Consider the following 14975-nt stretch of genomic DNA (forward strand, 5'->3'; position numbering starts at 1 on the left):
TGAGCAACCAAGATTACTGTTCACCCTTTCTCCTTGTAGGTTTCCCAGCAACCAAGCAAACCTGAGTGGAGGGAAATAATTGGTATTACTCAGGTGAAAACTGCACAAGTCAAAGCTAGTTTTTCAACTTGGATAATTGTCTGTTGACTTGCTGGGGGAATCCTCTTCCCTGGGGGCAGAATGCTGGAAGAGAGCTTGTACTGGTTTGGAGGCAATCACAGTGAAGGCTGGAAAGGGAAGCCAGACCCAGCCATAGATGCCAAAAAAGCTTCAAAGCGTATGGTTCTGGTCTGGGTCACGCCTCGAGTTTGAGGACTGCATTCAGGACTCATTTGCTTGGGAGGGAGATGAAGTTATACGCTCTCAGTATGTGAACTGCCTGGGATCTTTCCCAGCCAATGAGCTTTGTTCTGACCCTTCAGCACAACATCTCTGCCCTCTTCCTCTGGTTCCCTTGACTCTCTGTGATGTAGTCTTGCACAGATCCTTCTACAGGGATGGTAAATATTCATCTGTTTCCCAGTCCAGTATGCAAAATGATTTAGGACCACAGATGGTGGAGCTAAGGCTAGGGGCTTGGCCCGGGCTCATACAATTCTTTCTATCAGCCAGACAGAAGGGCTCAACTGCATTGGAAATCAGGAGAAGTAGCCAATAAGAAGCATTCAGTGAGGGTCTCCACCTTTTCCTGGGGTTGACCTCTGCAGTAGCAAACTCTGCAGAAAGATTTGTGAAAGATGGACTCGTGGAAGAAAGGGACAGGAAAAAAAGACATCTTTAGTAAAGAGCCGCCCAGGCAGCATGGATGAGGGTGGGGAGGAGAGGACGAGAAGAATGATGATGTGGCCGAGCGGGTTACGGACGTGCTGAGAGGGAGCTCACAGTTTCCAGGGTGAATATATTTCTCCAGGGTAGCAATATGTGCAAAGGGAGAAACCAAGAAAGTACCAGGTCTGAACTTCGCAAGCCTGAGTTTGAGTCCCATGTGAGACAGGGTTACCTACATAGCCTTGAGTAAGTTATTTATCGTCTCTGAGCCCATTTCCTACGTGTAAAATGGAATCAGAGAAACCTACAGCTTTGGGTATGGATGAGTTACATGAGTTGACTGTGGCCCTTGGGGATCACTTCAGCACTGTTCATTTCTTTCTCAGGATTTCTCTCAAAGGATCTCAGGCCTCTGTGTCTCAGTCGAAGACACTGGCTTACTGATGACCCAGAGTTCCTCACTGATTTATCATTGGAATTTCCAACCAAGGTATCTCCATGAAATACATTTGAATAGCAGGGAAGCTCCCGTAGGAAAAGAGAAGAGGAGGGTGAGGGTCTGTGTGGGTAGAAAGCAATATGGAGGGTGGGGCGGGAGAGGGAGGACTCTCTGGGTGCAATGGGAAGAGCGCCAGAGGCATAAGATCTGGTTTCAGTCCTGATTCCATCACCACTTACTGGTCATGTGAACTTGGTGCAGGTCACCTTCAAGAAACCGAAGCTTACTTGTGAAGTCTGTCTGTAAAATGGAGAATATCTCCCCTGTTAGTCTCCTGTGATGGTGAGAAATAAAACACACGTGCTGTAAGCTCAAAGGTGCTGCATTACAATCATTATTATTCTTTTGGCCACGCCACATGGCTTGTGGGATCTTAGTTCCTCGACCAGGGATCGAACCCAGGCCCTCCGCAGTGAGAGCGCAGAGTCCTAACCACTGGACTACCAGGGAATTCCGCAAAGGTGCTGCCTTATAACGTATACATCAGGTTTTAGGAAAGGGGAAGGGTAGCGCTGGGGTTACGGAATTTAGTATATTCTGACATCCCTATAGTCTAGAGTAAGAACTGCTCTGGATACAAGAGTGCTGCTAACATACCTACAGGTCACTGGACACCCCTCCCTTTTACAAATCAGAATTTTCTGCTCCCTGTGCTAGCCTCGGCCCATTTTAGAAAGCTTAGGTTGACTTCTCTTAGAAAGCCTCTGTAATTTGGGAGAAGAACCTTTGTGGTTTGGCTGGACTCTGACATCCTTGCCAAGCCAAAGACAGAGTCTGTCCCATCAATACTACAGGTGACATGCTGGAACTTATTTTCTCCTTTCAGGTACAGTTTGTGTGATATGGCCCTGGGCCATTCAGGGCAGGTGCCAGGGCTGAAGTGGGAGAGTGAAAGGATGGAGAAAATCATCAGAAGAACCAGTGAGCATCCAGTTAAATTGACACGACGATGAGCAGACCTCGGTGGCAATATTATGCCACCAAAAATTGTCACCACAAATACCTCTGGATCTGAGGGAGGATGACAGCAAGCTCAACTGACTGAGAAAGGAATTTGGGTCTCAAAGTCCAGATCCTTCCCTGCTGGGATGTCACTGGGAGTCGAAAAGGGATTCGGAGCAAGTGGTCTGAAATCAGGGTCTGATGTGAGGCAACCACAGCAGGAAAGAGAACAGAAGAGGGAGGGAGAGTCCCAGGAGTCTCCTGGCCTCCTCACCCTTCCCCACCCCTGTGCCCTCTCACCATAAGCAGGAAAGTAACCATCTGTTCAAGGTATAAGAACAGAGGAGGAGTGAGAAAAGGAGGGCACAGAACTGAGAGGTGCAGACTGATCTCTTTCCTTTTCTGAATTTCTTTGGAATTCACTATTTGGACCAGAAACTCTACCTTTAAAGTGTCACTTTTCTTTTTTAGTGGAATATCTTTTTCCTCGACTAGATGGCGTGCTCCATGTTTTATATCTCTCCCAGTTCCCACATAATAAACACTTCAAGGGTCTGGTCGATTGAAGTGGTTGCATACTTCTCCCCAGAGGGACAGTCTTTAAGGAGAGAATCATGGGGCTGCCACCAATTTTCATACAAAGTCCTGAAAGTGATTCAGCCTAACATCCAGGGTGGTTGCCCCCAATGAGAGAGAGAGACTCCACGTGCAGGGGCCCTGGTCACCTCCCACCTGCCTTGGCCAAGCTTGTACCCTCTGGCCGCTCCTGTCTTGGTCTTTTGGAGAGAAAGAAGGGGTGGGAAGTGCACACAGCTGTGGTTTGGACCTTCACAGAGTCATTTCCCTGGGGCTATTAGTAGAGAATTGTCCTTCAGATTCACCTTTTGCTGAAGAACTACACTGAGAATTCTGGGGGATATTCCATCCTGGGGCTACCTCCCTCCTCAAAGGGTACCAAGTGACAAACAGACGCTGTGCTGCATCCTGAGGATGCACAGTTCTCCCCCTTTTTTTTTTAATTAATTTTTATTGGAGTAGAGTTGCTTTATAATGTTGTGTTAGTTTCTACTGTACAACAAAGTGAATCACCTATTCGTACACGTATATCCCCTCTTTTTTTGGATTTCCTTCCCATTTAGGTCACCACAGAGCATTGAGTAGAGCTTCCTGTGCTATACAGTCAGTTCTCATTAGTTATCTATTTTATACATAGTATCAATAGTGTATATAGGTCAATCCCAATCTCCCAATTCATCCCCCACCCCCCCGCCCGACGTCCCCCTTGGTATCCATACGTTTGTTTGTTTGTTCTCTACGTCTGTCTCTATTTCTGCTTTGCAAATAAGATCATTTATGCCATTTCTCTACATTCCACATATATGCATTAATATACGATATTTGTTTTTCAGTTCTCACTTTTGAAGCCTTACAGGGAAGTTGGGAGACTATACTCAAACTCAAAGTGAGTGTGCACCTACCAGTGGGTGGGTACACATCAGGCTGCCAGTTGTGCTAAAGCTCCAAGGAGGATGGGGTTGCTCAGCACTGGGCGGGTCCAAGAAAGCTTCATGGACCTGAAATGGACCTTGGAGGAGGGGTCAGACCTGACCAACTGGACCAACTGGAAAGGAAAATGTGTTGGAGGTGGTGAATAAACTCATTTTAGCTGGAGCAGCTTTCACATGGCCATGTAAAGTTGGAAAAGGTTTCGGAAGGCCTTGAATGCCAGATTTACAGTTTGCACCTTAATCAGTAAGCACATTTTCGAGCAGGTGTATGGATGCGTAGAGGATTTTACAAAGACGATCTGGTGGTAGTGGAGAAGATGGGGGGGTGGCAGGTGGGGAGCCTGGAGTTGGGGGGCTAATTAGAAAAGTTCCAAGAGTCCAGTAGGGCCTATGGGATGGTTGGACATCCAGCTACAGTGGTAGCAGAGGGAAGGGGAAACCACTCAGTTATGTGAACGGCTGTGTTTCAACAGTATTTGCATGTTGTTCATTTGGCTTTAAAATGTCCAGGAATGCTTTTGACCCCCTGCTTTCTCCATAGTCTCCTGAGCATTGTCTCCAGGAGAAAAAGCAAAAAAGAAAACTGCAGTGTTCCCCCATGAACGACCTTAGGCAGTCCACTCTGCTCCTCTGGACCTTAATTCTCTCATTTAAATCAGATAATAATGTTTTACCTGCCTGAAGGCAGAGAACTGGAATTCAGAATATCTTGATGAACTTTTTTAACTCTAGGAGTGAGTTTGTGTTTTTGTTGTTGTCGTTTTGTTGGTTTCTTTTCTGATTTGTAATTTTTCCTCAGAACCCTCCAACATCCATTCTCCCCCCAGGCTCTGTCATCCTCGTCTGGGAGCAACTACTTGGGTTCACCCTGGGGGCCGTATAACTTTCCCAGGGTCTCTTGGAGATGTGGTTGGGAGAGGAGACCGCGGCTGAATTGAGGCGCCACGGCTCCCCAGCTCCGATGTCTACTCTAAGGCAGGAGTAGGGTCGCTGCGGGCCACGAAACGCCCCAAGCCGCAGCCTCCCCAACACTATCCCCGCCCCGCGCCCCGCGTCTACAAAGCTTCGACCTCACTCGTGCTCGGGGAGCAGAGTGCAGATCATACCTGCCCCACGCACCCCCGGCTGGCGGAGGCGCCGGGGAGTGACCAGCGAGGCCCGAGCGGCCGTCGCCTTCCCGGCCCCGCTCGGGGGCGGGGCCCACCTGTGCCGCGGGGGCGGGGCCGGGCCGGGGGCGGGGCAGGTGGGCGGCGGGCGGAGGCGCGGGCGGCGCGGGCGGCGCGGGCGGCGCGGTCGGCGCGGGAGGGGGCGGGGCGCGGCGCGGGGCGGGGCGGCGCACCTGGGTAGCCTCCTCGTGGGCAGCCCGAGAGCGAGCGGCGAGTGAGGAGTGGCGGGGCGGCCGGCAGCGAGCACGCGTCCGGGTGTGGGCAGGAGCCGGCGGGGCCTCAGGAGGAGCATGAGCCGGCGCCCCGCGGCGGGGCGGCCGGGGCGGGCGGCCGGGGCGCGGCGCTGAGAGACGCTGGGGCCGGGCCGGGGGCGCAGCGCCATGGGGGGCCCCCGGGCCGCGCGGCTGCTGCTGCTCCTGCGCCCGGTCAAGCTGCTGCGGAGGCGCTTCCGGCTGCTGCTGCTGCTCGCCGTGGTGTCCGTGGGGCTCTGGACTCTTTATCTGGAACTGACGGCGTCGGCCCAGGTCGGCGGGAACCCCCTGAACCGGAGTGAGTAGCGCCGGGGCCGCGGCAGGCGCGCAGCAGGGAGGGGGCAGGGCCGGCGGCTCCCGCGTCGGGGGGACCCGCCCCCCATCTCAGACCCGGTCACCACCTCGCTGGGTGTCCAGGTGCCGGGCGCCCCGCGGGAGGGAAGCCGGGGGAGCCTCGGGGCCACCCATGGCCGCGCTGGGCTCGCAGACCCGGTGCCAGAGAAACGCGTCCACGCGGGCTGAGGTCCGTGTCTGGGGCGCCCTCGGCCGCCTCCACCAGGCCGCTCGCTCCGGTCTGCGCGGCCCAAACTTTGCTACCCGCCTTCTCCGTGGGTCGCTCCGTTTGCTCCCCTGCGGCGTTTTCGGGGTGGGGGGGTCCTTTATTTTAACGATACCGCCGTGAGCCACTCGCCTCCCCCTCTTCCCACAGGCCACTCCCCTCCCAGCCCCTTCCTCTTCCTCCAAGTCTCCCACCTCCCTTGAGCGGTCCCCTCTCCTGGTCCTGGCCACCCCCGCCCCCCACCGGGTTGTCTGCAGCCCCCCTCGGGAACCCTGCGGAATGAGCTGAACCCCCCGACCCTGCTCAGGGCAGCTCAGTGGACCGGGCAGTGGGTAGATTCCTGCTTCTCTTTTTCCACGGAGCCAGAGCCACTTAAGTTTTCTGTGCCTCAGTTTCCTCCTAGGAAAACGGAGGGGATCCTCTCTTTCTCTTTTTACTTCAACAGGCATGCCTGTCCGAGGTGATTTTCAGTTTACTACTGACGGAGTGAAGTAAAACCTCCCAAGTGTCAGGCACTGTGTAAAAGGTCGCTGCAATGGTTGGAAAAAAGAGAAACTCCCAGAACTACTAGGTGCCCTTCCCAAGCCTGAAGGGTGGAGGCTTATAATTCCAGACAACGTATGGAATTATAAACATTCCCCCTTTCAGGAAACCTAAGGGACGACTGATGAAACTCTGGTGAGAAGATGCTCTAAGTTCTTGTGTCAGCTGTTCTGCCCGGGGCTGGGTGTGGTGCTTTGCCTCCTCTTGTGGCCAAAGACAGGGAATTACTAGGGTCAGTAGTTGAGCTGGTTCAGGACAGAGATGGGTATTTATGGCAGAACCTCTCACTCTGTGGCTGCTGAAATATTTCTGGCTGTGTGTTAGGAGACTGGGCTTCCATTCCTGGTTCTGACGCTAACTAGTTGGGAAATCCAGGCGCAGATGGCAGCTTCTCAGGTAGAAGGAGGGAGTTGGTCCCTTTCAATGTGGACACTACGATTGTGTGATCTCCCCGCCTGAGCATTTCCAGGGTCAGGGAGCCCAGCACACCACGAGGAAGGGTCTTCCCAAGTCAGGTCCACAGGTCTCAAGTAGGAGAGTTCTTCCTTCTGAAGACCAATCTGCCTTCCCTCAGCTGCCCAAGCCTTGCTCGCTCCTCTGAAAGACAGAGTGTATCTACTCTTCCATACCATGGCCACTCAGAGGGTCCCACGTGGATGAGCCCAGGTGGAGTGTGGGTGGATGGGAGGCCCTGGGAGGGATCTCCCTTCTCTCCTCCTTGGCCACCATCTTGTTAACCTGGTAGCCAGTGGACTCCTCTGCACAGATTAAAACCAGAGAGGAGGGACTTCCCTGGCGGTCCAGTGGTTAGGACCCCACGTTTCCACTGCAGGGGGCACGGGTTCCATTCGTGGTCAGGGAACTAAGATCCCGCATGCTGCGGCATGACCAAAAAAAAAAAACAAACCCAGAGAGCAAAGCAGTTGCTTTGTGACCCTGAAATGAATGGCCTCCCATCCGCCTCCCTCACCCCCCAACACATACTTTTCCTTTACCCCAAGTGAGCTTTCTCCTCAGAGACCGGAAGCAGTTTATCATCTCACACCTGGCTCCCAACCTCTGTCTCCTGTTGGCTGTCTCATCCTTAGCCATCAATTCCTGGGTCAGTTTCTTTTCCCTTCTAGATGAATCTTCACTTTCTGACTGGGTTTCCTTATTCTTTGTTTCCTTTTCCAAACTGACCCTTCTCCAGAAGAATGTTCTCAGCTTCCTAGTCCAGAATTGACTTTCCGTTTCCCTAACTGTTGTTTTTAACGGGGGTCCAAGCCTGGGCACTGATGGATCCCTCGTATCCTCTTCTCAGCTTCCTAGAACCCTGAAGCCCACCTGCTGTCAGGGTGGCTTGTCATGCCGGGCTGTCCCATCGTATTCTACTCTTTCCTTGATTTCCTTTTGGAATGAGATTTAGACAGTGGCTGTGCTTTCTGGCTCCTGGTCCCCCATCCTTTGTTTTTAAGAAGCTCAGACATCATGCATCAAAGTCCTGTCTTGTCTTATAGGTCTTAGTCCCAGCCATTCCTCTGGAGGGAGAGTGGGGAAGGAGGGATTAGAAAGCAGAGCGGTAAGAAGAGGGTTGCTAGCCTTCCCTCCCAAACACCCTGGCATACAGCAGCAACCAGAGCCCCAGCTTGGCTCTGCTTCCCAGCAAGCCACCCTGCCTCTCTCTAGCAGCCCCTGCCAGCTCACTCCACCACCAGCCTTCCTGTCATCTGTAAGGCCAGCCTCCGTTACCAAGAACCTTTCATTTGCCTGTCCCTGTGTGACTGCCGCCCTGATCTGGTGCTGGGAGAAGTGTATGGAGAGCTGGTAGTTACAAACTCCAGGGTGGTCAAGTAATGACAGGGAGCGTGCTTCCTGCTTCTTATGGAATAACCCCGTAGTTTGAGACGGGTGATATGCAATTTGGGCTCCATCTGTAGAAAAAGATACAACCACGTTTGGAGTAACTTCAGGGAGAAGCCACCGAAACTGTTCACGGATAGAAGAATGGGTCCCTTGGACAAAAGAATGAGAGCTGTTTACTCACTCACGCACTTATTTATTTATTTATTATTATTTATTATAAATTTATTCATTTATTTATTTTTGGCTGCGTTGGGTCTTTGTTGCTGCGTGCGGGCTTTCTCTAGTTGCGGTGCGCGGGCTTCTCATTGTGGTGGCTTCTCTTGCTGCGGAGCACGGGCTCTAGGCGCGCGGGCTTCCTACTCACTCATTTAAACAAATATTTGTTTAGCACATAGCTCGAGCAGGGCATTGTGCTCGGTCACTTAGATGTGGTGATGATTCTGTTACGGTTTCTGCCTCTCACAGCTTTCCCTCTAGGAGGGGAGTTCAGGTGCGTATATGAGAATAATCGTAATAGGAGACAACCGTTCAGTTTTACAGAGGTAGAACCTGCACGTTGCTGTGACACTTCTGGAAGTGGGACACAGCTCTTTCAACTAATATTTCATGGAAGTGGTGACATTTCAGGAGATCTTGAGGAGTTGGTAAGACTTTAGCGGACGCAGAAAGAGAAAGCTATTCCAGGCAGAGAGAGCAGCAGAAGCCAAGACCAATAGTCAAGGAAAAGTTAGTGTTTGGAAATGTTGAGCATCTGGGTTTGGTGAAACAGAGGGTGTGAAGGAGGATAGGGGATGGTGCATAGTATGAAAGACTTGGAATAACAACCTTAAAGGGTGGCATTTATTCAGTAGATAAGAGAAAGCAGTCGGAAGTTTTAGAATAAGGTAGTGTTGTAGAATGGGTAGGGAAGTAGAAAAACTGTTTAACCATACTGTACTTTGGTATGGATGGTGGTGCTGGGATGGGGTGGAAGGTTCCTTGCTGTGGCTGGCATTAGTCTTTAGCTGCTGGGTCATGGAGTTCTCCTGAGGACAGGTCAGGGCTCTAGTGGGACATTCAGAGGGCCTGGGGCAGTCACTATATACCAACACGTTCATAAGTGTTCCAGTATTTTGAGAACTGGCACAGGTGTACTGGTATATACTGGCTGAAAGCAACCCCGGGCACAGACTATTATTGGAAGTTAAAGACCCCGTCCTGGCAGCTTGTAACGAGTTATACCCATTTGTTCAGACTGGATTAGCTACGTCCTGCCTGAGGGCAGAGGTCTGGACTAAAATGGTTTCTAGGTTCTTTGCTCTATAATTGACCTGCTGCTGAGACCAACTTGGTGCTGGAACCAAGCGATCACAGCTGGGCACAGAGCCAGGGCCGAGTGGTGGTGCACACCAGCCTCTTTCCACATCTCACAAGGCTGGGTCTGCAATGTTCCCATTTAAGTGTCCAGTGTACCTGCTAAACGCCAAGGTGTTTCCAAGTGTGAAACCTATAACACATCTGTCCGGCTGGCCCCTGCGATTCCTGAGTGACTCTGAGTGGGCTGAGTTGGCACAGCCACAGATGTCAGGCGGGCCCTGCGGCTCCCAGGGTCACCACAGACATTCTGATTTGGAAGGGAGACAAACCCTCCAGTGACAGAGGTAACTCAGGGCAGAACAGTAATCTGAGACGCAGGCCAGGAGAGAGGGAAAAACAGATGAGACAGATGTGTGGGCAGAGCGGGAAGGCTGTGGCTTAGAGCTGAGCCTCAGAGCAGAGGCAAGTGTGGAGGGAAGCACAGCTGCTTCGTGGGCCCCTTGGGCCCGGGACCCTGTCGCATGTCGCCCTGGCTGGGCTGCCCCTCTTTCCCATGGAGCCTCTGGCTCCTTCTCCTCTGTCCTACTTACCTCTCTTTATGCTGCCACTCTGGCCACCCGGCTGCTGCTGCATGGAACTTCAAGTCAGTATTCAATTCAGGGCAAATACTAGGCACTCAAATACCTCCTGGTTATGGATGGTAAGCTCTGAATTTCCAAGCACCTGATATTTTCCACTGGCAGATAACTTTGCTTATCAGTGATGGATCCAAGAACAGAACCTAGGAATTCTTGTTCCTCGTACCATAATACATATAAACAGCAATAGCCTTTAAACACAAATGCAAAGGATAAGAATTAAGCCATCAATGCTTTTCCTATTAAAAGTGTGTTTCCTTTGGACCAGCGCCGTCTGCACCAGGACCACAGGGTGTGAGGACAGGGGCCCTCGCCCAGCCTTGGCCTCTCCTTTCCTGGTCTCTCTAGTCCTTTCTGACGTGGCCGCAGAATCCCAGCAGCACAGCCAGCCCTGCTATCCTGCTGTCATCCAGGGACCCTCGTGTGGGCTGAGGCCCCGATCTCCTGCTCGGTAGTGATTGGGCTGCCGGCCGCCCCTGTCCTGGGAGGTGTCCAGATGCCCCGCACGGTTCTGACTGCTTTGCAGCACGAGGCCTTTGAAGCAGCCACTTCTGTGCTGGCTTTAGGAGTGGCTGGTGGCGCACTGCAGTAGTTTTCCAGGCCCCGGAGCCTGGCCTGGGCTTTATGGAGCAGAGCAGAGCAGCCGCCAGAGCAGAGTTTGCTTTGGAAGGGGGCCTGGAGGCTGTTCTTGGAGTTGGCCGCTGACTGTCTGCTTCTCTACCGGGTTCCACCGCTCTCAGATCCTATCCTTTTAATTTCCACGAGCACCTTCCTTCTATCTGAGGATGATGAAGTCTCAGCTAGGCCAAGCATACGTTCTGAGCTTTCAGACAACCCTCCTTTGACCTTGTGATCCACAATTAATAGATTTCTATGTTACCTGATATAAAAAGTACTACTGGAAGGGGTGAGAGTAGTTTGGATGGGGTATATATAAAGGGTACTGGGCTGAATATGTTATACATTTGAGCAAAGCATGACGGATAGATTAAATTTTTACAGACTCTTAGGTTCCAACAAGCACTGCTTTCAGTGTTAGAAGTATCCATGAGATGAGCAAAAATGAATATTTTTTTTAATCTCTGTGACATTTTAGTATGTAATTTACTTCTTATGCTAAACTTTAAAATTTTTATACCATTGACCAACTCTTTTAGAAAATAAGCATACAAATTGTCCATGTGGTCCCTGTTTTTTTTGTTTTGTTTTGTTTTACTTTTCATGGAAGTACCTTTTTTTGTTTGTTGGGTTTTCTTGTTTGGTTTGGTTTTTTTTTTTTGGCCGCCCCACGTGGCTTGTGGGATCTTACTTCCCTGACTAGGGATCGAACCTGGGCCCCTGGCATTGAAAGCCCAGAATCCTAACCACTGGACCACCAGGAATTCCCATGGGAGTATGTTATATGTACAGAAAAGTGCACATGTAAGGGTACAGCTTGATGAATCCCCACAAACTGAGCATACCCTTGTAACGAACACCCCGATGAAGAAACAGAATGGTACCAGCGATTTCTGTCACTACCATAAACATAGATTAATACAGTCTATTTTTATACTTTATGGAAATGGAATCACACAGTATGTGATTTATTTTAAAATAATATTTATTTATGATTATGAAACAACACATGTTCATTATGCCAGATAATGGCTGTGTATCTGGACCACATTAACCCCTATAAAATTACCTTTTTGTGCGTTAGGCACCTAGTACAACTGATCCAATAACTTAAGGAGGGGCAAGACCCAGGACCTAAGTGCTATGAGATATAGCCCTGTGAAATTCTCCAAGGATGGGATTGAAAGTCATTGCTTATCCTGTGTTTGAGAACCTTCCAGAAATGTTTCTTCTGGTCTTTTTTTGTTTTTTCCAGTTTTAGAGATATAATTGACATATTAAAGTGTACAACATAATGATGTGATATATGTATACACTGCAAAATGATCACCACAATAAGTTTAGTTAACATCCATCATCACACATAATTACAATTTTTTTTCTTGTGATGAGAACATTTCTTCTGATCTTGATATTAGAACTAGCTCTGCTCTCTTGAGCAATCCGTTTGTTTTCATTTTTATTGGCCATGTAAATTATATAACCACTCAGGTTTCTCCATTTGTGTTGGTTACTAGAAAGCTTTAGAATTCATTTTTTGGTTCATTTGGAAAAAAGTGTAAAAGATTTTATGATTTCCACTTTGGTACCAATTTTATTCCTCTATCTTTTTCTTTTTTTCCCACAACTACTATTAGTTTATGTCATCTTATATTCTGTGGTACTTGCCGCTTTAACTTTTTCTGGACCAAATCAAGGCATAAAGAAATCAATAAAAGTGCTATGGTATATATAAAAGTATGAAGAAGAAACTGACAGTCACCTGTAATCCACTACTCTGATCTAGAGATTCTTGAAAAGAAAAAATAAAGTATAATAGCTGTGATAACCAGATGCTGGATTCTGGAAAGAATTCTAGATTAAAAACCCCCCAAAACATGAATTATTATTTTCCTGATTTTTTTGTTTTTAGTTTATTTAGGGATTGAAAAATTGAATGACATTCAAAAATAAATTCTCACCTCCTTATGTGTGACGCGGACATCAAAAGCTTGGAATTTACTGACATGCTGGGGCCTGAGCCACTGTCATTGGAAACAATGACGTGAATGTAAGGAGAATTTAATAAAGCTTGGGGCACCCCTTACAATACTAATAAAACAACCGAGGGGACTGGCCAGGAAGACCAGGAACCTCAAGTTTGTCCTTTGGGCTTCTAACCTCCCCAGGCCTGTGGGGGCACCAGGAGCGTGAAGAGCTGTGGCTTCTGGATGCAGAAGGTCACAAACATCAGCCGTCCAGCCCCTTTACTAACAGATGAGAAAACAGGCCAGGGGAAGAGGTGTTATCTGCCTCCTACCCGTTTCTTCTCTTCTTTTAAACTGTGTTTTTGGGGAATTCCCTGGTTAGGACTCGGCGCTTTCACTGCCAGGGCCCAGGTTCGATCCCTGGTCGGGGAACTAAGATCCCATAAGCCATTGCAGGTGGAATTGCGCTTTATGGAACCAAGACCTGGGAAGAGGGCCCAAGGTGGGAAAAGGAGAAGGAAAGGTGGGGGTGGGAATAGGGAAACGATATTCCAGACAAACCATGGATTTTATAGAGGCAGACCTGGGAGATACTGTGGGTTCAGTTCCAGACCTCCACAATAAAGTGAATATTGCAAGAGGGTCACACAAATGTTTTGGTTTCCCAGTGCATATAACAGTTATGTTTACACTATACTGTAGTCAGTTGAGTGTGCAGTAGCATTATGTCTAAAAAAAAAATCTACATACCTTCATTCAAAAATACTTTATTGGTCGAATTCGGGGAAAAAATAATTTATTGGTTAAAAAAATGCTAACCATCATCTGAGCCTTCAGTGCGTCATAATCTTTTTGTAATAGCAACATCATTAAAAAAAGTAAGTAACATCAGCGATCACGGATCACAGATCACCATAACAAAGAGAATAATAATGAAAAAATTTGAAATACTGTGGGAATTACCAAAATGTGACACAGAGACACGAACTGAGCAAAGGCTGTTGGAAAAATGGTGCCGATAGACTTGCTTGACACTCAACGCAGGGTTGCCACAAACCTTCAGTTTGTAGAAAACCCAGTATCTGAATTGGGCGATTAGGATTGACATGTATACACTGATGTGTATAAAATTGATGACTAAGAAGAACCTGCTGTATAAAAAAATAAATAAAATTAAATTAAAAAATTAAAAGAGAAACTAATACTAAACTTTCTTTGGGTTATTTGTATGGAAATATGTTAATATAAATGTTTCAGACATTACAGGAAATTCCTAAAAATCTTACATGTTCTGGTATAATAAGTCATAATTCTAGTTATTATTTTAAAATGTGTATCAGAAATAATTAAATTTCCTTGTCAATTGCATTATTATGAACTTTCATCAAATCTTTAGCCATGGTCATTTTTAAGTCTTTTGTCATTTATAGACAGTTCTGGGTGTACTCTGATGCTTTTGCAAATATGTTCCTATAAAAGGGTTTCACCTTCAAGGAATTCATGGAAAAGTCTCTGACAAGCACAGGTTTCTGGTAACTGACTATACTGCTGAACTGAATGAATAAGCATTTTCAGAACTCTAATGGAAAACTGATGAATTCATAAAAGTGCTAACAAAAGATCAAGATGAAAAAAAAATTAATCACATGGGACTGAGTGAACCATGTGATGAGGATAATTATAATTTTTGTGACTTTCTGTTTGAATTAAAAAAAAAAAAATCCAATATCTGCGAAGTGCAGTAAAGCAAGGTACGCCTATATAAATGCCCAGGAAATTGAGTAATGTGTAGTTTTCAATTCTTTTTTATTTTGCAAATCTTGAATGGCTGCAGAGGTGATTTAGTTTAAAACTTAAGTAAAATGTTTATGGAGCATTTACTTTTTTGTGAGGGACTGATTGGGATAAAAAGCATTGATGACTCCTGGAAAAACTTATGGAATTTAAAGACAGGGCAGGGTTCAAATCCAAGCTTTATTTCTCACCAGCTGCAGGACTTTGTATAAAGTACTTATTCCTTTTCAAGCCTCGGATGCTTCATCTGGGTAATGGGGTTATATGACCTCCCTGTGGAGCTTTTCTTATGATTTGTTCGATAAGATTTAGCCAGCCTTGCACATGTGAAGTGCCCAGTTAGACTGAACATAAGCCTAGCACATGTCGGGAGCGAGGAGAGAGTTGGCTCCCATCTCTTCCCCTTCAGAGTTTACAATCTGGTAGGAAAAAGGCTGGCAGGCAGGAGTATGGAGATGTATTCCTCAGCCGGCCCTCTTGCCACTGTCTCTCCAGCTTCTTGGCCCATGACACAGCTGTGCCCGGTCCCTCCGCCGTCTCCAGGCCATCCACTCCCGCACCTGCCACCACACGCACATTCT

At 48.3% G+C, this 14975-nt stretch overlaps 1 protein-coding gene across 3 annotated transcripts in view; it reads left to right on the plus strand.

The window, feature by feature from the left end:
• Positions 1-5122: 5122 nt before the first annotated feature.
• Positions 5123-14975, plus strand: part of B4GALNT3 (beta-1,4-N-acetyl-galactosaminyltransferase 3) — a 91417-nt gene continuing 81564 nt past the window's right edge. For all 3 annotated transcript variants that reach the window (XM_057557645.1, XM_057557646.1, XM_057557647.1), the window contains exon 1: positions 5123-5432. In XM_057557645.1, coding sequence (XP_057413628.1) covers positions 5264-5432 — 169 coding nt within the window. In that variant the 5' untranslated portion in view covers positions 5123-5263. The remainder of the gene's footprint in view (positions 5433-14975) is intronic.

This window comes from Balaenoptera acutorostrata, chromosome 11 (assembly GCF_949987535.1).
Source record: "Balaenoptera acutorostrata chromosome 11, mBalAcu1.1, whole genome shotgun sequence".
Lineage (NCBI taxonomy): Eukaryota > Metazoa > Chordata > Mammalia > Artiodactyla > Balaenopteridae > Balaenoptera > Balaenoptera acutorostrata.